The 25,447-nt window shown below is 44.2% G+C and overlaps 1 protein-coding gene across 1 annotated transcript; it reads right to left on the bottom strand.

Moving 5' to 3' along the window:
• Window positions 1–24,542, bottom strand: OAF (out at first homolog). Its single transcript, XM_075838918.1, has 5 exons — window positions 24,326–24,542; window positions 23,081–23,345; window positions 4,301–4,435; window positions 3,266–3,446; window positions 1–847 (listed from the first exon to the last, which is right to left on the bottom strand). Exons 2-5 carry the CDS (start codon window positions 23,294–23,296, stop codon window positions 573–575), a joined length of 807 nt encoding a protein of 268 aa, XP_075695033.1. The 5' UTR covers window positions 23,297–23,345; window positions 24,326–24,542; the 3' UTR covers window positions 1–572.
• Window positions 24,543–25,447: the final 905 nt, after the last annotated feature.

Below are 25,447 nucleotides of genomic sequence, written 5' to 3'. Positions count from 1 at the left end.
TTGATAAATACTTTGTTCAATAGGTTTCCTTTTCTGCGTGTGATACAAAAAAAAAAATTTAAAAGAAAAAAGGCATTTTTCATACAAAAATATCAGAACTATATTAAAATACATTATATAGAATGAGGAAGGCACGTAGTGAATCTGTGACATTTAACCTGTTGTTTCCAGCAGGACCAGCAAGAATTCATGTAAAAAAATAGATCGCTGGCTCTTCTGACATCGGAAGGGTTAAATAAATTCCCAGATGTTCACGGTTCCTTTAATACTGGTTCTCTCCAAAATGTCCTACTGGAGACCTACACTTGATAAAATAGTACATCTTCTGGGACTGAAGAAGAATTACATTTGTGGTAAGGCACATACGAGTGCTGAGAAGGTTCAGTCATTGTGCAATTATTATGGATAAGCCGGTTTCTTCTCAACAATATGTAAGGTAGATGTGCGGAGGTCTACTTCATAGAAGATCCTAAAACTTCACAGTATAACAATGTCTTTAAGGCAAATACGGATCTCAAGAAGCTGTGGTCCCATTTCATTTATCGGCACACTGGTGTAGATAAGAGTCAGGTCTAGGTCTCTTCGTCCCACAGGCATAGCTGCTTCTGGGTCACATAGAAGTGAAAGGTGTATCCTTTCTGGCAGCTGCGAATGCCACACTTGTACGAGGTGGTCTTTCCAGAAGAATCCCGAGTTTTGCAGTATTTTAGGCTACAGGGAATCCATTCCAGCCTCAGGCGATATGAGCAAATGCAGGCTTTCCAATCATGAGAGCAGATCTTGCAGGGGTGCAGAACAGGAAGGGAAGAGGACTGAGGAAGAACCTCAAACATTGAGCCATCAACACCTTACAAGGGAGAAAGAAGAAAAAGAAGTCCATAATATGAAGACATTTTCAGCTCGGCTTGATTCCCCTACAAGGTGTAATGCAGTTTAGTTTAGATAACTTGGGGACATTGACGCGGATAATGTGTATTTTTTGGTTTTGATAAGGCGAATATACTACTAAAGGCTGTTGAATTTTAAGCATCAACATCATTAAGAGATATTGAGGTTACTTACCCATACCAGTTATTAATAGAAGGCACAAGAACCATCTACAGTCTCCATCTGTCATCACATACTGAACCTTTTCCCCTGGCCGTGCCGTAACAGTATGGGGTGGGGAGCGGGCCGTTCTCGCACTATGCCGTACTATTAAGGTGCGAGTCGAGCTGTGCCTGAGCCATCTGCAGCGTTAACACACAACGGACACTCTGCTGCGACAGCCGGGATGTTTTATTATTGAAAACCAGAATAGCTGTTCTTTGTTCATCCCGCCTTGGATAAACAGGAATAAAAAAAGTGATTTAGGGCAGATACAGACGGACGTTGCGTTTTTGCGCACGCAAACGCTGCGTTTTGCGCGCGCAAAAACCATTTGACAGCTGCGTGTGTCATCCGTGTCTGATGCGTGGCTGCGTGATTTTCGCGCAGCCGCCATCATAGAGATGAGGCTAGTCGACGGCCGTCACTGTCCAAGGTGCTGAAAGAGCTAACTCTTTCAGCACCCTCGACAGTGAATGCCGAACACAATATCGAAAAACCTGTTGAAAAAAAAGAAAAAGTTCGTACTTACCGAGAACTTCCCGGCCGTTGCCTTGGTGACGCGTCCTTGGTGACGCGCCTCTCTTGACATCGGGCCCCACCTCCCTGGATGACGCGCCAGTCCATGTGACCGCTGCAGCCTGTGCTTGGCCTGTGATTGGCTGGAGCTGTCACTTGGACTGAATTGTCATCCCGGGAGGTCAGACTGGAGGAAGAAGCCGGGAGTTATGGGTAAGTCAGAACTTCGTTTTTTTTACAGGTTCATGTTTTTTGGGATCGGTAGTCACTGTCCATGGTGCTGAAACAGTTTAACTCTTTCAGCACCATGGACAGTGACTATCTCCTGACGTCGCGTACCGATAATTTTTTTGCCGGGTTCGGCCAAAACGAGTTCGACCGAACCCGGTGAAGTTCGGTTCGCTTGTCCGGCTTCGCTCATCGCAAAGACACTCCGTTTGGATGTTCGGAAACAGAAAAGCACGTGGTGCTTTTCTGTTTACATTCATCCTTTTGACAGCTGGTGCGTTGTTTCAGTCGGTTCGCAGGGAAGTGCTTCCGTGCAACCTGCGTGGTTTTCACGCACCCATTGACTTCAATGGGTGCGTGATGCGCGAAATACGCAGAGTTATTGAACCTGTCGCGCTTTTTGCGCAGCAGACAAACGCTGCGCAAAAAGCACGGACTGTCTGTACTGCCCCATAGACTTATATTGGTCCATGCGTGCCGCGTGAAAACCACGCGGCCCGCACGGACCGAATACACGCTCGTGTGAATCCCCCCTTAAAAAAAGTCATACACCAAAAACGGTACCAATCAGAACTACTAATCACGTCGCAAGAACATGCCTTCATAAAGCTTCATCGATCGAAAAAACGCTTCTTAAAGAGGATCTGCCACTAGTTTATTAATTCCCTATCTCCTAACTAATCCAATAGGCGCTTTGCTGCTGATAACTACAGCGTGATGTTATAAAAAATGTTTATTATTTGCAAAGTTAATTAGTGCCCTCCAGCCTCAGTCTCTCACACGGTGTGAAGCAGCTTCATGCTGATAGGACAGCGTCAGAGGCTGTGAGGAGGCTCCACCTCAGGAGAATTGCTGCTGTTACCTCCCACTTGTCAAGAATAACCTAATTTACATACTTGGGAAAAAAAGCTCATAACGTTTAAAATGACAAACTTTTTGGGACACAATTTTCACTAGCGTTATCAGTGTGACAGCGCCTATTAGATTAGCTAGGAGATAGGGCATTACTAAACTAGTGACAAAGCCTCTTTAAATGGGTATTTTCGTCACAGAAATGTATGGCATAGGATATGCTATAAAATATCTGATAGATATGGCCCCCCCTATGTCGAGAATGGATCTCCCGATCCCCGTCCTGCTTGGCGAGGCGGCTGCCAGCCACCGCATACTGGCGGAGAATGAATGTAAAGGACATCGTACATGTGTGTGTTTCGCTCCATTCACTTCTACGAGAGTTTTGGAAACAGATAAGAAAGCGTGCACGGCCACCTCTCCAGTCTTTTTCCATCTGGATGTGGCAGCCACCTCACCAGGCTGGAAAAGGTGGTACCCGCATCTGTGGCACACACTGTGGATAGGCCATAAATATCTGTGATGGGAATAACCCTTTGGGCCAAATTACTTCTCGTGACATGAAAAATCTCAGACTTACCTTTCTTCAGCCATGCCCTCATATCTTCTTGTCGTGTATAGACTGCCTCTCTGGCCTCGGAGCAGATGTTGTGAATATGGGAGCTCAACTGGATGCCTTTAGTGAAATTAACAGCTACGTCCATCTGCAAATTCTCAAATCCTCTCAGGTCTTCTGCCTGACGCACGGTGTGTGGATTTTTCTAAGACAAATAGACAATTGTGAGAATACGCCTCTATTCACATTTTGCATCACAGGTCCCGGGCTACATGATAATTTCAGTAGCTTATTCCCTGCTGCAGGATCGTCAGCACAAATACAGTTTGGAAAATAAAAGCAGTCACCTGACCAGTTAAAGGAGTTGTCCAAACCTCTATTTATAAGCATAGTTGGGTATATGGATTGGGTATATGGATAGGGGATGGCAACAACAATGCCCATGCAGTGCTATTCTTGTCGCCAAAATGACGGAAACCCCTATGCAACCACGACGGACCGCATTGTAAGTCAATAGAGTCCGTCATACAACAGATCTGGCTTAGCATCGTGGCTGCACATTTCTTTTTTTTTATCACTATACTTGTATTATGTATAGTATAATGTCATGTGCTTCCGTGGAATAGGTCAAATTTTAAATTCCATTTTGCAGTGACCGCCCCCCCCCCCCCCCGCCCCACAACGTCAAGAATCCATTGAAACAGGAAATACCAGCAATTCTTTAATCAACTTAAGAATGTCCTAATGTAGGGACCTTATACAATCCACAAGGAACCAAACTATTTCCTGACAGTTAAATGTATTCTGAATGTATAAAAAGTTTTGTTTTGTGTGGCACTCCATTACGGTACAATTGATTACAAAACAATAAGAAGTAAAAAAAATAAATAAATATTATTACACATTCATGCATTGAGTCAGTGCCGATCAGGACGGCACTACGCAACTTAATGGTATAACCAGAGAAAATTTGTCTGGAGAGTCTTGTAAGAAACGATAAGTTGATTGAGCATAGCAGGAGGCGCTCTTCTATCATTATTACATGTAGGATATCCTTACCTGTCGCAGCTTGGCCATAGACTCGCTGGGGATGATCTCATTATTTCGCAGTTGGGTAATGAAACAAAGAGCTTGAAACTGGCTTTGTCCTCTTTCTAATTCACCCAAAATCAAGATCCGAAAAATCTTCACCTCCTGAAAAGACATTGAAAAGTTTGCGGAGAGTCTTAGGTGATTTTTAAACTTAAGAGGACCCGTCACCTCTCCTGACATGTCTGTTTTAGTAAATAATACCTGGATTTCCTATGAAATAACAATTCTGAAACATCTTTTCTTAGAACTCTGCGTTGTGCCGTTCCTGTTATTCCTCCTATAAATTTATGAATAAATGGACAACTGGGTGTTACCAGCTGGGGGTGTGTCCATGCACAGACTGACACTGTCCAATCAGTGCTGACAGTGAGAGACCGTAGGGACACGCCCCTTTGACAAGTGGAATAGTAACACACAGTTGTCAATGTATTGATACATTTATAGGAGGAACAACAGAGGAACGGTACAACACAGTTCTAACAAGGAACTGATTTCATGAGGAATACAAGTTTTAACCGAAATGGACATGGAAGGAGAGGTGACTGGTCCTCTTTAATTTTCAAAAGTCCAAAAAAGAAGTAGCAATCCATACAAGGGCCTGTAATTTGCAGGACAGTCCTGACCACTAAACGGAGGTTGAATTGGCAGAATTCGCTTCACTTCTTTGGCTATACATAATGTACACAAAAGTTTCAGAATCATGGAAATCTGGTGAGTTCTCTGGTGGTATTTAAAAGGGGCAGGCCCGTTTTACACCAACAGAGCTGACATATACTGCAATAAAAAAATAAATCGGAGAGAAATAAATGTGATTTTTATATGTATGTGCATATACACACCCGTACACACAGTATATAATCATATAAGATATTAAGCTCAGGAGTCCGATGTCCGGTCTAGCATAGCAAAAAACAAATATTGTAACATTTCCCTAGGATTCTATGGGGCCAATTTGTTCTTCTGGCATACTTGTGACAGATTTATATCTGGCTACTTGGGGGGGGGGGGGGGGATACATGAAGATTGGCATTCTAAGAATGCCAATCTTAATCTAAGCATTGGAGTAAAAATCGCCATAAAACCGAATCTGGGCGTGTTTAAAGTAAAAGTACAACTGGGCGTGTATTGTGTTCGTTACATCTGGGCGTTTTTACTACTTTTACTAGCTGGGCGTTGTGTATAGAAGTATCATCCACTTCTCTTCACAACGCCCAGCTTCTGGCAGTGCACAGACACAGCGTGTTCTCGAGAGATCACGCTGTGACGTCACTCACTTCCTGCCCCAGGTCCTGCATCGTGTCGGACGAGCGAGGACACATCGGCACCAGAGGCTACAGTTGATTCTGCAGCAGCATCGGCGTTTGCAGGTAAGTAGCTACATTGACTTACCTGCAAACGTCGATGCTGCTCAAGAATCAAATGTAGCCTCTGGTGCCGATGTGTCCTCGCTCGTCCGACACGATGCAGGACCTGTGAGTGACGTCACAGCGTGATCTCTCGAGAACACGCTGTGTCTGCACTGCCGTTCTGAAGAGAAGTGGATGATACTTCTCATCAGAACGCCCAGCTAGTAAAAGTAGTAAACACGCCCCGATGTACGCACATAATACACGCCCAGTTGTACATACATAATACACGCCCAGTTGTACTTTAGAAAGCCTCATTTACATAAATATAAAAATGGTCATAACTTGGCCAAAAATGCTCGTTTTTAAAAAAAATAAATAAACTTTACTCTTATCTACATTGCAGCGCCGATCTGCTGCAATAGGAGATAGGGGTTGCAAAATCTGGTGACAGAGCCTCTTTAAGTCATGTTGTGAGGTGGTGGTGATACATGGATGACATCTTCGTAATTTGGACTGGAACACAGAGTAAATTGTAACAATTTTTAAATTTCTTAATACCATTGATTTGGATAATAATCTCACTCTAACATCTTCATCTCTTTCCTTACAATTTTTAGACACGTTGGTTTACAGCTTTGGAGAGAGGATTAGTTACAGACCTATCTACCAAGTCAACAGACCGGAATAACATTTTCCAGTTTGAGTCAACATCCGAGACGAATGATGGAATCCCTCCTAGTGTCAAACAAATTGTGTCGAACTGCACGATTGGAGAAGATGAAGAATACATTTATCAAAAGATACTATCAATGTCCCCTCTTGACTAAACAGAGGTCTAAGGTTGATAGGATGAGTAAAGACTACTTGTTAGCTCCCCTTAAAAGGGAGATCAGCCAACTCAGATTCCGTTAGTCTCCAAATAAGTAACAGAATTGGCAACATCATTCATAGTGTGTGGCATATTTTACAGAGCTTAGCAAACAAGGTACCTGAATTTGGTGGTCCACCCATGTTAGCATACAGACTATCTAAAAACCTACGAGATCAGTTAATATATATATATATATATATATATGCACACACACACACACACACACACACACACACACACACACACACACACACACACACGATCACTTGCATATTGCAGACAGAGAGGACAACAGATCTGACCCAGTGTGCCTACAACAGAGGACCACATTTTGCCCAACGCGAGTACATGATTTCTATACTGCACCAATACTACACAATGGTGCAAGCTTTCTTTGCTTGACTCTCTGCGAAAACACTGACTTTTCTGTGCACCATCAGCTTGTGATATTAGGGACATCCAGAATATCCACAAGATTTATGCAATCCCAAACTAGTGACATAGAACAGAAAAACTAACAAAACACCCCAAACTAAAGCATATTTAGGCCGGGTTCCCACAGGTCAGACACGCTGCATTAAAAAAAAAAAAACACACACATCCCATCTGAAATCCGCAGTACATTTCGGCCAAAAAAATGGCACCACATTGGGATGCGGTTTTTCGACTGGAATTTCCTCCTACGATGGCGTTGCAGGCCATGTGACGTTGCAGCAGTCACATGGGATAAAATGTAATCCCAGGAGGCTGGACTGCAGGAAGAAGGGCGTTCTGGGTAAGTATGATTTTTTTTTTCCTTCCAGAGTTGCGATTTTTGCCTCAAATACGGCTCAAAAGTCGCAACACTTGGTTTTCGGTTGCGGGTTTAGCACCCCCATTGAATTCAATGGGGAAAACCTGCATACAAAAACAAAAAGGCCGCATAAGTTGACATGCTGCATAATTAAATTCCGCACCACAGGTCAATTTATTAACATTTATGCTGTGTTTTTCCCCGCAACGTGGGCATGAGATTTTCTAAAAGTCATCCACTTTGCTGCTACTGTAAATGCTGCAGGAATTTCCGCACACAATTCTGTTGGGGAAATTCCGCAGCTTTTACGCTACCTGGGAACACGGCCTTAGTGTTCAGTTTTATTCGTATAAAACTTCACGACTGTTTTTTATTTCTATTCTGTTACTTTGTCCTAAGAGATAGAACAGAACATATTGTGGGGCCACAGGTTGTACATGTATAAATGATACATAATCATCAATATCAGGAAACCACAAACATCAAGAACCAAATAATCATATCGGCGAGATGAACGTTTTATCAATGTCTAAAATGAAAAGCCAGAAATGTGTTATTTTCCCTTCATCATCCAGTTACAGAACAATAGCCCCAGGAATCCGCACATCATGTTTCCAACCGCCCATGTCCTCACATCACGTTATTCTCTTCTTGAGAAATCTGGCAGAAAAAAAAAGCTAAAACTTTTCTCCCTGTGACCTCGGTGTAGGATGGAGGAGCCTCGCCAAGAGGAGCAAAGGAGTGTTACTATACTGAGCAGATTTCCATTTAAAAAAATTGGTGAGACTTCTCCCTGACGCCAGAGCAGAATGGAGTGACACAAATACAATGTGGGTGGAGGAGAACAGAATCACCTGAAGAACACACAGATGGAGATGAGGAGAAGTCACGCCAGCTTTCCAGACAAAGTTCAAGCTGAGTCACAAGACTGTTGGGGAGAGGTTCCTGCCACATCATAAAAGTGAAACCTAATACAACGTCAATCCGCCTTCCTCTTCCCACTGAAAATGCCTGTTCCAAAAAAACTACTGCAGTAAATATCAAAACTGGTTGAGAATAACTTCGGCTTCGTTCACATCTGTGTTGTGGCATCCGTTTTAGCGGATCCGTTGAAATAAATAAAAAAGGCAGACTAATGCCGGACTGAATGCAACGGAAGGTAAAATATATGTTTGTTTTTGACAGTTTGTCATCAGTTATAACGGATCGTTTTTATCTTTACATCTTTCTTGCTTTCATTTTTAGGGCCTGTTCACATGAGCGTTGCCTTTACGTTGAGAGGTTTCTGTCGGATTAACCCCTCAACAGAAAGGCAAACGGAAACCTAAGCTTCCGCTTGCATCACCATTATTCACAATGGTGACGGAAACGTTGCTGAAGTTTTCCGTTAGTCACCGTTGTGACAGGGTTCCGTTGTTTGACGGAATAGCGCAATGTTTTGTCACCATTGAGATCAATGGTGATGCAAAGGGAAGCTTAGGTCTGTTTGCCTTTCCGTTGAGGGGTTACCCGACTGAAACCTCAGACGGAACCCCTTAACGTAAAGGCAACACTGATGTGAACACAGTCTTAGCATGTGCAGAAAGAAAAACGGATCCGTTAAACGTAATGGATACAAACGGATGGCTTATCGGTTTGTAACCGTCATCCATTGACTTCAATGTTAAAAACCGGAAAGCTCCTTTACGTTAGGTTTCCGTCATGTTTGACAGAAACAATAGCGCAGCAGACTACGGTATTTCTTCTGTCAAAAAAATGGAAATCTGACGGAACGGAGCCCAACTGAGCACAACCGAAGCAAAAATAAAACCCATTGAAACATTATCTTCCGTTCTTGTGGTCATCTGACGGATACGGATACTTATTTCTGCAGATTCCGTAAGGAAAAGGAGAATTCGCTCCATTGATGGGCTAATCCATGTGCGGATCCGCTGCACACCCACACCAGCGATGCAAGTGTACGTAGAAATACACATCAGATTTAACGCCGTCGTGTGACATTTTTCTCTTCCTAATGCCACCTCCACGGCTGGTGTATATCACACAAATATTCGGAGCAAAAAAGTCGCACACTGTAAATACATTTTGCCCATTTTAGACCCTTTTGAAAACTAAAGTACTGTGCAAAAAAAGTGTATGAACCATATTTTTGGTGCAATGTCCGCTGTTTGTTTAGTAAATCTCTTAAGTGTCCAATGTATGAGTGGCAACTGTGCGGTAGGTGCCAAGTACTAAGGCCTCCTTTACATGGCCGTAGCTGTGTTCGCGGACTGTAACACGCATTTGCGGGCCGTGCTCCCATTATAAAGTATAGGAACACGCCCTGCAAAAAAAAAATATAGGACATGTCCCATTTTTTGCGGGTCATTTCTAAGGCCCAAAAAAAAGGCAGGACATCCAAGAAAACTGACATTTTATTCACCCACAGGTGAGACGTTTCAGTCCAACAGGACCTTTCTCAAGCATGGATCAGGTCCCTTTGGGGCTTTCACTCACTAAATTGCATATGGCTTTGGGTCTCCAGTGCTGTGATATTCTCCTTCTGTATTTCTAAGGCACAGACACTTACCATGAAATATACGGGACGGCATCTGTGGGTCATAGAAATGAACGGATCAGTATTCTGATGCGCGATTATGGATCCGTAATCGCGGATCAAAATTTTGGTTGTGTGTATGGGGCCTTATGTCATGAGCGCAGAATGTGGTGGAGTGTGGGTGGTGGCAGTGTAAGGGACGGGCATGCGATATGGAATTACTACCTGACATATAAGCCAAATTGTAACGCTCAATAAGTGGAGCTCTGTCTTTCAAAAAAAAATAAAAAAAATAAATAAAATGACCTATACTAGTACATACAACCGATGTTTGCTCTGGGGGTGTCAGGTGAGCCGTGGAGAAACTGAATTTCACTGTAACCTTTTAAGTTATTACCAGATAATATTCTACGGGTGAGTTCAGAGATGGTGATTTTGTGGCGAGGATTCTGCATCGCAAATCTGCAGCAATTACAGTACAATACAAATGGATGGGATTTTCAACACCCCATCCACATGTAGCGGAAAAAAACTCAGCTGAAACCTGCGGCAAATCTGATGCTAAAGCCGAAACAAGTCTGCAGGTCTCATATTCAGGTTTAGCCACAGATCCGTCGTGGATTTGCAGAAAAATCTGCAGCGGAAATGGTCTGCCACGTAATAATGTAACCGTATAACTGAATCGCAAAACCCACGGGCGGGAATTAATTATAACTTTCATAGGCCAGTCTTAATATAAAGCGCACTAGAGTAAAATGCATCTAACTTATTAAGAGGCAAACGCCTCTGAATAAATGAGGCACATCACCGGCTGTCTGTGCGCCAGGTACGGAAATCTACGTACATTTCCAGTATAATTTACGCCAGTTTCTGGCGTTAATTATAGTGAATTTGTCGGGCTGTGTGAGGCCACGCCCCTCTCATTAAGTCCCCCCCACCTTTTTTTACACGGCCCGACATGGCAATGATCGGTAATGGGCGTTCACATGAACGCTCATTTGCCTGATAATTGGCCCATGTAAAAGGTCCCTGAGCGCAGCATCATGACATTAAAGTCAAAGCCAAGTAAGATAAAAGAGACAAGACTGTAAAGTTGTAGGGATCCACCTCTTTACTGTGGTTTACAATGTCTCAGCATGCTATTATAAACTAACGGTGTACACGCCGTCACGGACAGTTTGGGAATATACGATGTGTAACTGTGAGCGGTTTCTAAGAGGACGTCCAATTTCTCAGCAGCAGGGCGCGCTCAAATTCATCTGAATAGCTGTGAAGTAACACACCTGGAACGGCTTTTTCTATACGTCATGTTTACCTTATGGGGAACGCTCGCTTCTTAGAAAGCACAATGAAAAAAAAAAAAACGAAGATTTCTTCAAAGGCCTAAGAAGACTGATCAAAGTGCTGCGGACGACTCCCCGGATCTCATGCAGGTTTATTATAGACAACAAAAAATAATCCGCTTCACACAAAAAAGGAGTCATCTAATGTATGAGCGCTTTACATACAAACGCCAAGCTCAGCGGCTACAAGACACACATGACGGAGGATACAAAGCAGCGTTCTGGTTGCTACCATTAATGGGAGTCTCCGGTATCATTGAAGGCTGGGTTCACACGACCTATTTTCAGACGTAATGGAGGCGGTTTACGCCTCAAATTACGTCTGAAAAAACGGCTTCAATATGTCGGCCAACATCTGCCCATTACTTTCAATGGGCTTTACGATGTACTGTGCCGACGACCTGTCATTTTACGCGTCGCTGTCAAAAGACGGCGCGTAAAATTACAGCCTCGTCAAAAGAAGTGCAGGACACTCCTTGGGATGTAATTGGAGCCGTTTTTCATGGACTCCAATGAAGAACAGCTCCAAATTACGTCCGAAAAAGACGCAGCGAAAAACGCGAGTACATGCAATTACGTCTGAAATTCAGGAGCGGTTTTCTCCTGAAAACAGCTCCGTAATTTCAGACCTAATTGCAGTTATCGTGTGCACATACCCTTAGAATTATGGCGCTCACTGTATTTGGTGGGAAAACATTAAAATATATACATTTTTCCATTAAAGGAGAGTCACAGGAGCTGCAAAAAGTCACATAGAAAAGCCAATACTTCCAAACCATCAGTTATACGCCATAAAGCGAAGACACGATAAGGATCTGGATTTTCGGTAATTAGAAAGAAGAAGTGAAATTGACCATCGTTTACAGTAACTCCGACAAGGACATATTATGTATGAAAAACAACAAATCCCGAATGCCTAGAAATAGCAGGTTAAGGTCCTGTTCACATCACCATTCGCTTTCCGTTCCGTCGGAGGTTTCCGTCGGGCGAACCCCGCAACGGAAAGTCAAACTGAAACCACAGCTTCCGTTTCCGTCACCATTGATCTCAAACATTGCTAATCGTTTCTGTCCGTCACCGTTCCGGCAGGTTTCGTTATAAGGACGGAATCAATAGCGGAGTCGACTGCGCTATTGATTCCGTCTGAAAAACGGAAACCTGCCGGAACGGTGACGGACAGAAACCAGTAGCAATGTTTGAGATCAATGGTGATGGAAACGGAAGTTGTGGTTGCCCTGGGTGATCGCACAACTCACACATGCCTAAGAATGCCATCTATGCCCACCTCATAGCCCAATTCTTGCACAGACCCACAATCGTCTTTTAAAGGATGAAATTTAGGCCTCATTTACACGAGCGTGTGCGTTTTGCGTGTGCAATAGGCACTTAACAGCTCCGTGTGTCATCAGCGTATGATGCGCGGCGGCGAGTTTGGATGTTTGTAAACAGAAAAGCATGTGGTTGCGCGAATCACGCTGTTCGCACGGAAATGCTTACGTGTGACCTGCGTGATTTTCACGCACCCATTGACTTCAATGGGTGCGTGATGCGCAAACAGCGCACAAATATAGGATATGTCGTGAGATTTTTTCAGCGGACTCACGCTGCGCAAACCTCACGGACTGTCTGCACTGCCCCATAGACTAACATAGGTCCGTACGACACGCGTGAAAAGCACGCGCGTCGCACGGACCAATATCACGCTCGTGTAAACGAGGCCTTAGAGGAAAAGTTTACCAAAAGGAAAGATTGTCATGTTTTTCTTTTGCTAGGATATGTTTTAATGAAAGATCAAGTCCAGGGGCCTGGAACGTCCTTTGAAGTTTGATCTTACGTAGCTTGTCTGAATTCCAGTAAAAATATTTAATTCCAAAATGACACAGCTTCCGTGCCTGCCAGGTCGCTAGGATGTATAGAAACGGCAGGTTTCGACAAGAGGCTAAAATTGCAATGTAGTTATACGTTGTTTTTCTGTTGGTACAAAAGGTGCAAAATTGACCAGATATGCAGCATCGGAACGTAGAAGAGTCTGGTGCAAGTATTAGATGTAGCCGTATGCCCAATCAAATGTGACATCTATAACTCATCTACACGTTGCAGAATTTTTCCATGCGTAAATTGAACCTGCGGTGCAGATTTTAAAATATGCAGCATGTCAGTTAATCTTGCGTTTCAATCTCAGAATGGTGTCTGACAAGTTTATGTAAAAAACAAAACAAAAAAACAAACAAAACCACACCAAAATACGCAGCGTAAAAACTGCACCGTTTTCCACATCAAAGCGCAAAAATTGCATCTAAAAACGCATAAAGAAAACCTGCAATATTAACTACGAATTTTGCCTTGATGCAGATTTTCTGCTTCAAATTCAGTAACGTGTGCATGAAGCTTGCGGACGCAGAATTTCAAAGGGTAAAATTTTTCTCTACACCCCCAGACAAAAAAAAAAAAAAAAAAAAAGGTGAAAGAAAAACAAAATATCCCAGCGCTCACTGCCACATAATGGTTGTCACTTTGATCTCGCCGCATCCTAATTTCTTACAAAAACACAAGCTTCCCATCAGGGTATGCGCTGCGCTCCCTCCAGAGTTGTTTTCCTAGATTGTCTGTGGCCTCAAGGCATGAATCGCTTTTCAAAACAAAAAGAAGGTTCCCAAGGTTCATCTTCCCATACGTTCCAGACAGTGATTCTCTGACAACAACTTAGACACAGCGGTGGCACATCGTATCGACCTTGACATCGGTTGTCTCTGTGAAGTCTTTTGATGAAGATGGGAGTTATATTTTACTGAGACAACGCCTAACACAGGAAAGCACCACGTATACAGCCATGAACGTGTGTCATGGAATCCATGAGGGAAAAACCGCCAACAAAAACCAGAAATTAAATGGCCCCCGCATTCGGGATCGTTGTGAACGTTTCGAAACCTATCAACAATGTGCATGAGCCCTAAGGCCCTTTCACATATAAAAGGGGTTATCTGGCACATAAAAAATTGGGATTAGGGGCTGGAAATGAAATAAAGAAACCAAAAACGCAATACTTACCCATCCTTGCTCCCGATGATCCAACGCTGACGCTCCGGCGGCCCTAGCCGGGGTTGTTCGCATGCACGTAGCATGTGTCCGCTACAGCCAGAGGGCTCAGCGGCCATGTTGTATTTCTGACATTATGCCAGAAAAAATTAGTCACGAGTGACTGACCCCTTTCATGGTCTGCAGCGGCCACACGCTGGTGCATGAAAACAACCACCGGAAGTGCCGCCGGGGGGAAAAGGATAGGTACGTATTAATTTTTTGGTTTATTGAATTTCCAGACCCTAATAAAAAAAAAAAATAATTCACGTCCCGAATGACTAACCCCTTTAAACTACTGTACTGTGGTAGGGGTGGCAAACAATCTAAAAACAAAAAGATGTGGCACGCACTGCCATTCATGGAAACATGGATCAAACAGGTTGCATTATTTTTACTATCAACTTCTATTTCCTGGGAAGATAGATGGCGCCAGTGATAGACCTTTTGAAAGACCATGCACAGTCGGTCGGACAGAAGGTGTGTAGGTTATTGGCATTTGCTGCCCGATTTTCTTTTTTTTACCAACTATTTAATCGGATGAAACAATGAAGAAGACTTGAAGCTTCCTTCTGAGATCCTTCTGTTCGGAGTGAAAAGTTTGACTGATCAGAACTCATCCTACAACACAGATTTCATTTTAAAACACGTTTAATGCATTATACTGGACGTAGAAAAAACCCTAACCGGAGGTCGGTGATCAGTAACATGGAGCATGCGAGCAGTCTGGATAGGGCGGTTTTATAGACAGATGGCCATAAACTAATTGGACCATAGAAATGAAGTGGCACTTTGTACACATTTTATTACTCTCATAGTCATCTCGTAGATAAAAAACATGACTATGAATACTGAAATAAACCTTAACTGGCTGCCCTATCTACAAATCTGACAGATGTGCTCCACAAAGCACTAGAACAACCTCTGATGAGCCGCCAATGCAAGAGCTCAGGTTCTAGAAACAGCAAATGGGGACAAAATCGAAGGTTTGTTCACCTGCACAAACATAAGGACACAAAAGCCAGAACTGGACAAGTGCCACAAGCAGCTCATACAACTCAGGAATATGATCGCGGGACAAGGGCGCAGCGGAGATACTGTGAAGAGGGATTGTGGGAATCCAACTCGGGCTATTGAAATAGATGGGACAAAAACAGTCATACACAGGAAACATGTCATTAGTGCATGAAATCACCCACTAAGAGCTCCGACACAGAGGTCACACTACATATTTTCCAGCGGAGTAAAACATTTTTGGAGAGTACGTCATTTACAGTAATAATTACCATTACGTAGGGATACGCGGTGTTAAAAACGCAAACTTTATGCAGGGAAACAATATGAATGTTGTAACAATAGTTAAAAGCCATGTACACCTCTGCTGGCATTTTTATTTTATTTTTTTATTAAATGAATGCAGCTTTTAAAGTCAAATCACCCAAAAAAACTAAAACGCGTAACTTTTTAAGATAAAAGATTCTATGTATCGTGTATATATAGAAGCTGTATCGTTCTGTCCGAGTCGCATCTGTCAGTTCAGCTGAACTGACGGCTCTGGTGAAAGGTGGTCCTGCATGTCTGACACACAGAAACCAGCTATTATTGATCACATTTAAATTCATCACCTTAGATGTGATCGTGATTAGATGGATCCCCCGCACTCAGTTCGAGTTGAACTGACAGATGCGGTTGAGACAGGACGATACAGCTTCTATGTACACAAGATACATAAAAGCTGCACCTTAAAAACTAAATTTTTAATAAGTTTTTGCATAAAAACACTAAATACAAGCCCTAAGTTGCTAAAAAAAATCTGCTTACTCAGCAGAAAAGTTTCCAAGTTTACTCCATTCACATCCAGAGCTGCACATCCCTCTCAGCCAAAGTCTATATTAGGGATCAACATCCAGTGTTCAGCTCCAAAAAACAACCCAGAGCGTGAACAGAAGCAAGGAACATGTGATCAGCTGCTGCCGCTGGTATGGCGCCACCACCACACAGCCCGGGCGGCTGCACCTCCCCAGAGTGGAGGAACGGCTCCAGGACAGTAGGCCAACATGTTGGAGGAAGTGTCTCCTCATAGCAAAGCTGGTAACAGCCGCAACGGTGCCAAGACTGCGGAGCCGTTGTTGCAGCCCAGTCTCGGCACCTGCCTGTGCGGTTACCAGCTCTGCTATACGGAGACACTTCCTCTAACAGCGGTTACTATCTCCAATATGAAAACAAAGCGAGTGAAGTCTCATGCGTAGAATGCTGAATTTTTTTTATTATTTAAAATGCATTGGAACAATAAAATAATTTTTTTTTAAATGGTTCCACGGTTGTTGGAAATACAATATTGAAGCACAGCCAAGATTAGATACTTTCTCAGCATATAAAACCAGAAAATAATTATTCTGATGTTAACATGAACACTGCAGGACACCTTCCTCATGAAGATAGCGATTAAAGTTATTAACCCGTTCCCAACTGCCCATTGTCTTTTGATGTTGCTGTAGAAAAGGCCAACGAGTGCTACAGAGAGCGCTAATAACGCACTAAGCAGGAGCCATTACTAACGGCTCCTGTACTTCGAGCATTATCCTGATTACAGCTGGGATCGGAGGAACCTCCGATCACAGCTGTTTATTTCTTTGATCACCGCGGTCCGTGACCCCAGCATGATCAAAGACGACTCCTATGTTCAATTCCGTTACCGGTGATGTGATCGGAGACATGGGAACCCTATGCAGTCAGCCCTGGGGACCTAGAAAGGACCCAGCACACAGTCATTTATTTCTGCCCTCAATTTGTACAGAAAAAATCGAAACTAATTTCTCCCTCATAAAGCAAGGCCTCATGCAGAAACGTTAATAAAAAAAAAATTTTTTTTTTTTTTTAAATTTAGCTGGTCATTAAGGCCTTTTCAGGCCTGGTCAATAAGGAGTTACAGATATAGGGTGGACTATGCACTGTGATTACAGAACTATTGCGGTTTGCAGTTATAACTATACAGATATTGTATTGTTTTATTGTACCCTACATTTGATCTCAGCGATCTGTTTTCTCACTTTGTAATGCAGAGAAAGCAGATAAAACAGAATAAAGGAAGGAGACACTCCAATAACAGAGTAAATGCAATCCGCTTCCATTTATGTGTAGGTGATCTTGTACTTTAGAAGAGTTTTGTTCAGTTTCCCCAATTATAGGAGCCGTCCAGATTTCCAGTGTCATGCGTTTTACAGGACGGAGCAGTGGGTTTCCTTGTTGGAAAGTTTAACCTTGACTCGTAACTTTTTTCCATTCAAATTGTTGGTATAGCGAATGCAGACAAGTAACGCTACCACATAGCATTGCATAGATAGCGAAGGCAGCGACTACTGACTGTATAAACACAAGAGGATTTTTTTCTTCTGCAAACAAGCCCGAGTAACAATCCAATGTAAATGAGAACTCTCAGACAAGAAGGGATGCATCTGCGGTCCAGATGTGGCCACGTAGGAGAGTATCCAGATCATTCATCTACTGGAACAAAATCCGCAGAACCCAACGACAACGGCAGCGCTCAGAGTTCACCAGCAAACCACCAGAAAAGTGCTCAGAGCCCCGGCCTGTGCTGGCGGAGACTGGAAAAGCCTCAATATTCTGCTGAAACGCTGCACAACATCCTGAATTACTACATTACATGGAGGGGCTTCCTCTCTTTGGGTGGAGTGGAAGAAGTGCGGTAAAAGAAAAAAAGATAAGCCGCAGTAACTTAGGATCTACAAAGGCTTTTACAGGCTTCGGCAACTTTTATTTTACAAACGAAACAGAAGATGGTATTATCAGGGCGATGTCAGCTAAATAGCCGATCTTCAGACTGATCACTAGAGATCTGTTGTGAGAAAAGTGCGAACTGGGTATTACCATTCCACCTTGTTAAAGGGGCACAAACCTACACACTCTTCAGCACCGATTGGACATTGTCAGACTGTAGGGACACACCCCCAACTGGTAACACCCAGTTGTCCATTTCTTCATAAATTTCTAGGAGGAATAACAGAGGAGCGGCACAACAAAGTACTAAGAATATATGTTCCAGAACGGTTATTTTATGGGAAAAACTGATCATTTCTAAAATAGACACGTCAGGAGAGGTGACAGGTTCTCTTTAAAGAAAATAAAAAACCAGGCCAATCAAAACGCTCTGTAAGGCCTGATTTACACGAGCGTGATATACGTCCGTGATACCCGCGTGCTTTACACGCGGGTCGCACGGACCTATACAAAAGTCTATGGGGCAGTGCAGACAGTCCGAGTTTTGCGCAACGTGAGTCCGCTGCGTAAAACTCACGACATGTTCTATAGTTTTTTGCGCATCACGCACCCATTGAAGTCAATGGGTGCGTGAAAACCACGCATGCCGCACAGAAGCACTTCCGTGCGACCTGCGTGATTCGCGCAACAGCTGTCAAACTCTGAATGTAAACAGAAAAGCACCACGTGCTTTTCTGTTTACAAACATCCAAACGGAGTGTCATAATGATGGCGGCTGCGCGAAAATCACGCAGCCGCACATCATACACGGATGACACACGCAGGTGTTAAGTGCCTTTTGCGCACGCAAAACGCAGTGTTTTTTTGTGTGCGCAAAACGCACACGCTCGTGTAAATCAGGCCTAACATTCGGGCACATTTACTAATAATGGCTGCTGCGCGGCACATAATTAAAGTGTAGGGTGAATCTCTATTGAAGAATACGGTTGTGTTCTTCTTGAACTAATCCCTAAACCTGACATATTTCGAGATGTATGTCACGAGATGTTAAAACATCCGTAAGTCCCTTAGCCTCTATTTTATATACTGGATGGCTGTGCCGGATTCCATCTGTCTCTCAAACTCCCTTATGTTCAACGTATACATTATTTTACTGGAAAGTTGATTCTATCGAATTGGTTTTATAAAAAGTCGTATAACTTAAAGAGTCTCTGTCACCAGATTTTGCAACCCCTATCTGCTATTGCAGCAGATCGGCGCTGCAATGTAGATTACAGTAACGTTTTTATTTTTAAAAAACGAGCATTTTTGGCCAAGTTATGACCATTTTTGTATTTATGCAAATGAGGCTTGCAAAAGTACAACTGGGCGTGTTGAAAAGTAAAAGTCCAACTGGGCGTGTATTATGTGCGTACATCGGGGCGTTTTTACTACTTTTACTAGCTGGGCGTTCTGACGAGAAGTATCATCCACTTCTCTTCACAACGCCCAGCTTCTGGCAGTGCAGACACAGCGTGTTCTCGAGAGATCACGCTGTGACGTCACTCACTTCCTATCCCAGGTCCTGCATCGTGTCGGCCACATCGGCACCAGAGGCTACAGTTGATTCTGCAGCAGCATCAGCAGGTAAGTAGCTACATCGACTTACCTGCAAACGCCGATGCTGCTGCAGAATCAACTGTAGCCTCTGGTGCCGGTGTGTCCTCGCTCGTCTGACACGATGCAGGACCTGGGGCAGGAAGTGAGTGACGTCACAGCGTGATCTCTCGAGAACACGCTGTGTCTGCACTGCCAGAAGCTGGGCGTTCTGAAGAGAAGTGGATGATACTTCTCGTCAGAACGCCCAGCTAGTAAAAGTAGTAAAAACGCCCCGATGTACGCACATAATACACGCCCAGTTGGACTTTTGCAAGCCTCATTTGCATAAATACAAAAATGGTCATAACTTGACCAAAAATGCTCGTTTTTTAAAAATAAAAACGTTACTGTAATCTACATTGCAGCGCCGATCTGCTGCAATACGAGATAGGGGTTGCAAAATCTGGTGACAGAGCCTCTTTAAAGCAATTCAAGAAAAGACAAGGGAGAACACATATGAATGCCACATTGTCGCCCCCATTTTATCAACTCCTTTGTTGTAAAAATAATGCCCAAAAAAAACCCACCAACCCAGGTCTACGATAAAACTGTAGCACCTTGATCATACAAATAGCTGAAATAGTCACATATCCACCTACATCGTACAAGATTCACACGGACATTTGTGGTACAACCGGCAGTTTTCCGACTAAGGCCCCATTCACATCACATGTTGGCCTTCCGTAGGAGGTATACCTGACAAACGTCCTAAACGTATTCCACTGTATGATATACAGTGGAATACGACACCCCGGGAACCGGCCCTGAGAAAACTCCTGAAGTCACTGTCCTCATATGGACAGTGAAGTCGGGACCTTTGCAAAGCCAGAGTCATGGGCCAGAGAGTCGGCAACGCTACCGGAAATACATATGGACGGTGATGTCGTCAGCTCCCCAAGGTATATGTTTAATGTATACCTGTGATGGATGCCATGTAGTGGCATCCGTCACCCATAGGCTCCCATGTTAAGAAAAAATATATAAATTATAGCGTGGTATACGTTTTTTGTGTGGGGGAAAAAAGAGGTACATGGACAAATAACAGCCCGGCACAGACCAAAACAACACAATCTCCGTCAGGATAATGGAGCCCTATGTACATTAATCGTGTACGTCGGGAGCTTTTCTGACCTACACGATAAACGTAGCGTAATAATGTGATGTGAATGGGTCCAAATGAGCAGATGAAACGTTAAATTCAATGGCTCTAATGTCTGCATACTCCTCGCTGGAGGACCTTTCCATTCTCTGTACGGTGGCATTTTTTCCCATGCTAGTAACTCGAATGCGGAGCTGTTGACAGAAAGTGTCGAATTAGACTTGGACTCTTTTTCGTGGGCAACAGTTAAAAATCAGTGCAGGCCAAGCACACACTTATCTCTGCCACAGAAGCGTGGTCAAACCTGCACTGGTGAACGTACTACCCGCCAACCACAGCCCCAAACCACGAGTTGTAGAAGGTGGAAGCCATTTTATGTGCACTATGTAGAAATGGCGCAGCACAGTGGCATCCTACGTCTCAGGGACTTCTTCTCTTGTGACCCATCTACTGGGTTTTACAATACAACTCACACAGAGACAAATGTCACAATAACTGCGTGGGTTTCCTCAGCGACTGAGGCTGCTTTGTCAGCTCCCGCTACAGGGGGAAAAGTTCCAGTGAAAGTAATAAAATATTGCCCGACTTTCCCCCAATTTCTATTCTGAACTTCTGTGGGATATTCTATAAGTAGATAAAGATAAAAATAGAAATCGGAGATACTAATGAAAGAGCCAACACGGGTCATCGCTCCTGATTTTAACACCTTAAACGTATAGTAAAATTTAGGGCTTATTCAGACGAATGTATAAATAGTCCATGCGACATGCGACTGATGTTTGTTTTTTTAACGGCCGTCACACGGCTGCATGTATTTCTATGGGGCTGTTCACACGACCGTTGTTTTAACAGACCGCGTGAGGGGCCCATGAAATAGGACATGTCCTTTTTTTGTCCGTTTTTATAGATCCCTCAATAGACTCAAGTCTATGAGGGATCCGTGAAATGGAGTCCTGCACGGGTGCGTCTCAATATAGCCTTAAAGAGATTGTCCAGCGCCACTCTCTTCCGACATGGGCGTGGATAGGCGCATCCGCACGCCGGGAAAGGCAGTTCCCAAGCCAAGTATCAGGCACTTGTCCTATTCCCATTAATAGGACACGTACACAAAACTTGCTCGGTCCTGCAGCAGAATCCATCCACGCATCCACGCCCAATGTCAGATCAGGCGGAAGGGAGTGGCGCTGGACAATCTATTAAAGTTTTAAAATAGGGGCTTTTTTTTTTTTTCGGAGATGGGAAATCATGCTGCAACTGTACTTGACCTCCTTAAACAGAAGCATGGCTCCTCACCCAATCTATTACCCTTATCTGACCACGCCACCTTTCTGGAGGAGATCGTGACTGGGGGCAGGTAATGGATTTGGGGCAAAGGTGAGTGCCATTATTGATGATGTAGATACTAGCCGTAAAGCGGGCAGCTCAGCTTCCTAATCCTGGGATGTAGTGCGGGTGACGTTACACGCTGGGGGAGGAGGTAGCTGCGACACCATTACAGTATTTCCCGGCTCCCCCTCCCCTCACGTCAGTGCCTTCCTGCGCTACAAAAAAAACCATGTCAGCCGTCTGCTAGACCTCTGCTGCTTTCAGTTATAGAAGACCACCCACACACTAGGGGCTCGCATGCCACGTATTGGGGACCCCTGCATCACACAGACAGCGTAACGTTTCATTTGCACTGCGGGGGAATGAACACTTGCTGCCGGATTCTCCTACAGGTTACAGTGAATTGGTGGCATCTTCGCAGTGGAAAACTCTATAACAATATGGCAAGCGCAAAAAAAAAAAAATGTCAACACTAATTTATGAACAAAAAAAAAAAGTCAATGTTCACACGTCAGTCAAGTGAACTGGATTTTACAAACTGCAGAAAAAAACTAAAATAAAAATCACTGCAGATTTTGGAGCAGATTCCCACATCCCCTATATATTGAGAAATTCATCCATTTCTGTTGATTGAGGAAACCCGCATATCATTATTCGGCAGATAAACGCGGCATGTGAACATTACCTACAGGTGGTATGGATACAAAGCTCTAAATGGCATGAGGGGAAAAAAAAGGCGAAAATCCTGTGGACGGTCGAACGGACCAGCTCATAACATACGTTAAATCTGTGTGTGCTCATGAAGGCCTCAAATCCCTCCGTAATTAAAGGGTTAAACTAGTAATGAAGCCAATTCTGGAAAAACATCACCCCTGAAAAAAAAATAAACGGTACTTTGCAAATAAGGAATCTGAGTTTTATCTCCGTCTCACGTTAAACCGCCAACATCATAAACAGATACAGCTATACCCGCGCTCACCTGTCTGAAGTCCGCCAGGTAGGTAATAAAAGTGCCATCTGCCTTCCGGAACTCCAGGGTAATAGAGTCGCTCTCGCTGTCCGCCTGCAGGCTCTCCTCTGCTACCTGACCATCTTCAAGACGAACACGGACCTTCAGCTCCCCGAGGCTCGCTCTACAGTACCACAGCAAAGACAATAGCCACAAGAACTGTCTGGCTGATACCAGAGGACACATCCCCGGGCAGCGGGTGCCAGGGCAGCGAGTCTAGCAGTACTGGGTAACACTAGAGAGAAGAAGAAAAAGAAGGAAGAACATTACCATGGAAGAAACAATATAGAAGTGGTAAAACAAAGGCCTGAAATGTGGAGAGGCCCCGATATTGACAGTAAACACAAAACGCGTCAGGACGATGCGGTCATAAAACACGAGATAAAGCCCGAACTTGTACAACACGAGAGAAGGGAAATCCCACAACAGATGAGGAAACTGCGGGTGGATTACACAACGGATCACATAGAATATAGATCACAGTTCAGATTAGTCACCCCACCATCCTGCCAGAAGTGGCTGATAACAGGGAACAAAAACGTGTTCAACAGTACAAAAAAAAATATTTAAAAAAAATAAATATATATAGAAATAAGAGTCCCTGTAAGTGACATTACTAGACCACGACCATCCTGATACAGATCAGAAAATGTCGTGTGGAGGAGAAGAGAACGATCCACAAGGGATGAGATCGCCTAGAAATGATGGTTAGGATTTGAGCAATTTTGTAATAATAATAAACAAATCAACCAGACAGGAAATTGATCTTCCGTATAGAAGAACGATCAGCTATTGAGTTGTAGAACATCTTCAGGTTGTGACAATCTAGTGGTAATGTGTAAACTATAAACCATGTGAAAAGTAAACTGAGGGCTGTGACACAAGTGAAGACAATGGCACACACATCGATCTAAATCAGGACGAATTTCGCACACATGGATCACGACAATCAAGATCGTAAGCGACGTGTGATACATTACCCAATGAGTGAAACAACGATCAAATTGTGTCGTATAGAACGGGGCTCACATAGAGCCGGGACCCCGGGGAGCAGAGGGAGCCGGGACCCCGGGGAGCAGAGGGAGCCGGGACCCCGGGGAGCAGAGGGAGCCGGGACCCCGGGGAGCAGAGGGAGCCGGGACGTTCCCACTATTGACTGCTGGAACTAATGAGAAGTCAGGCGTGAAGAATGGATGTGCAGAGCGGAGCACTCACCCCGGAGCAGACGCTGACATCCGGATCGGCTACTCGTCCTGGGTGACCCGAGGTCTGTCTGTCCCCTGCAGAGCTCCCGCCGCCTGCAGACTATCCCTCCTCATCCGCTCCGGCCGCACTTACAGGACGAGATCCGGCGGCGGCTGCTGCTGCGGCTGCTATCCCGGGCCGGACTCAGGTCTTGGGATGTTCTCCCCCAGGCGGCGGCTTTCAGAGGCCGTCACTTCCTCCAGGACCTGCCCCTTGACTTAAAGGGACAGACACACGACGGCGGCAGCAGCGAGTGGAGAGGCGCAGCCCGCACATGATGCAGCTGTGGCACACGGACCGGGCTGAAGTTGGTTACTCACAGGGAATGTATTCTTGTTGTCACTGGTTCAGTGACTATGGAGAACTTATCTAATTAATACGTTGCATTGACTGAGGTGCCTGTCCAACATGACACTTTCCACTTTTTACTGATTTGAATAGTAAAGGGTGTTTTCAAAGGGTTAAATACCTTTGGGCCACTAACCTCACGCTGCTGGCACACACAGAGGGATGCCCCGCATTACATTTAGGCAAGTCCAGACTGGCCCAAAGGAGTTCTGGACACCAAAGCTGGCATCAAAGTGGGTAGATTGACACTCTTCACTGATTTGAATAGGTAACCTGTGCTTTTAAAGGGTTAAATTACTTTGGGCCACTGATACGACACTGCTGGCACAAAGAGAGGAATGCCCGTATAAAATTCAAGCACGTTTAGGCTGGCCCAAAGTGGTCCTGGGCATGAAAGCCGGCATCAAAGTTGTCAGATGGCCACTTTTCACTGATTTGTATAGTATGGGGCGTTTTCAAAGGGTTAAATACCTTTGGGCCACTGATCTCACGCTGATGACACACAGAGAGGGATGCCCTGCATTATATTTTGGCAAGTCCAGGCTGGCCCAAAGTGGTTCTGGGCAAAAAAAGCTGGCATCAAAGTGGGCAGAGGGACACTTTTTTTTTTGCTGATTCAAAAAAGTATTTGGTATTTTCAAAGGGTTTAATGATTTTGGCCCACCCTAATGATGCCCTGCGTTAAATTTGACTGGCCCATAGTGGTTCTGGACATAAACGCTGGCATCAAAGTTGACAGACAGA

Source organism: Rhinoderma darwinii, chromosome 10 (genome assembly GCF_050947455.1).
Source record: "Rhinoderma darwinii isolate aRhiDar2 chromosome 10, aRhiDar2.hap1, whole genome shotgun sequence".
NCBI classification, from domain to species: domain Eukaryota; kingdom Metazoa; phylum Chordata; class Amphibia; order Anura; family Rhinodermatidae; genus Rhinoderma; species Rhinoderma darwinii.
Note: the sequence above shows the minus strand (reverse complement) of the source record. Positions and strands in the feature narration are given on the sequence as shown.

What these genes read in the sequence shown, in the direction of transcription:
- OAF (XM_075838918.1), bottom strand. Translation starts at nt 23,296, where the DNA reads ATGTGTCCTCTGGTATCAGCCAGACAGTTCTTGTGGCTATTGTCTTTG. An exon ending in CTATGGCCAAGCTGCGACAG is followed by an intron (nt 3,447 to 4,300) that starts GTAAGGATATCC and finishes TATTTGTCTTAG; the next exon opens with AAAAATCCACACACCGTGCG. An exon ending in GAGGGCATGGCTGAAGAAAG is followed by an intron (nt 848 to 3,265) that starts GTAAGTCTGAGA and finishes CTCCCTTGTAAG; the next exon opens with GTGTTGATGGCTCAATGTTT.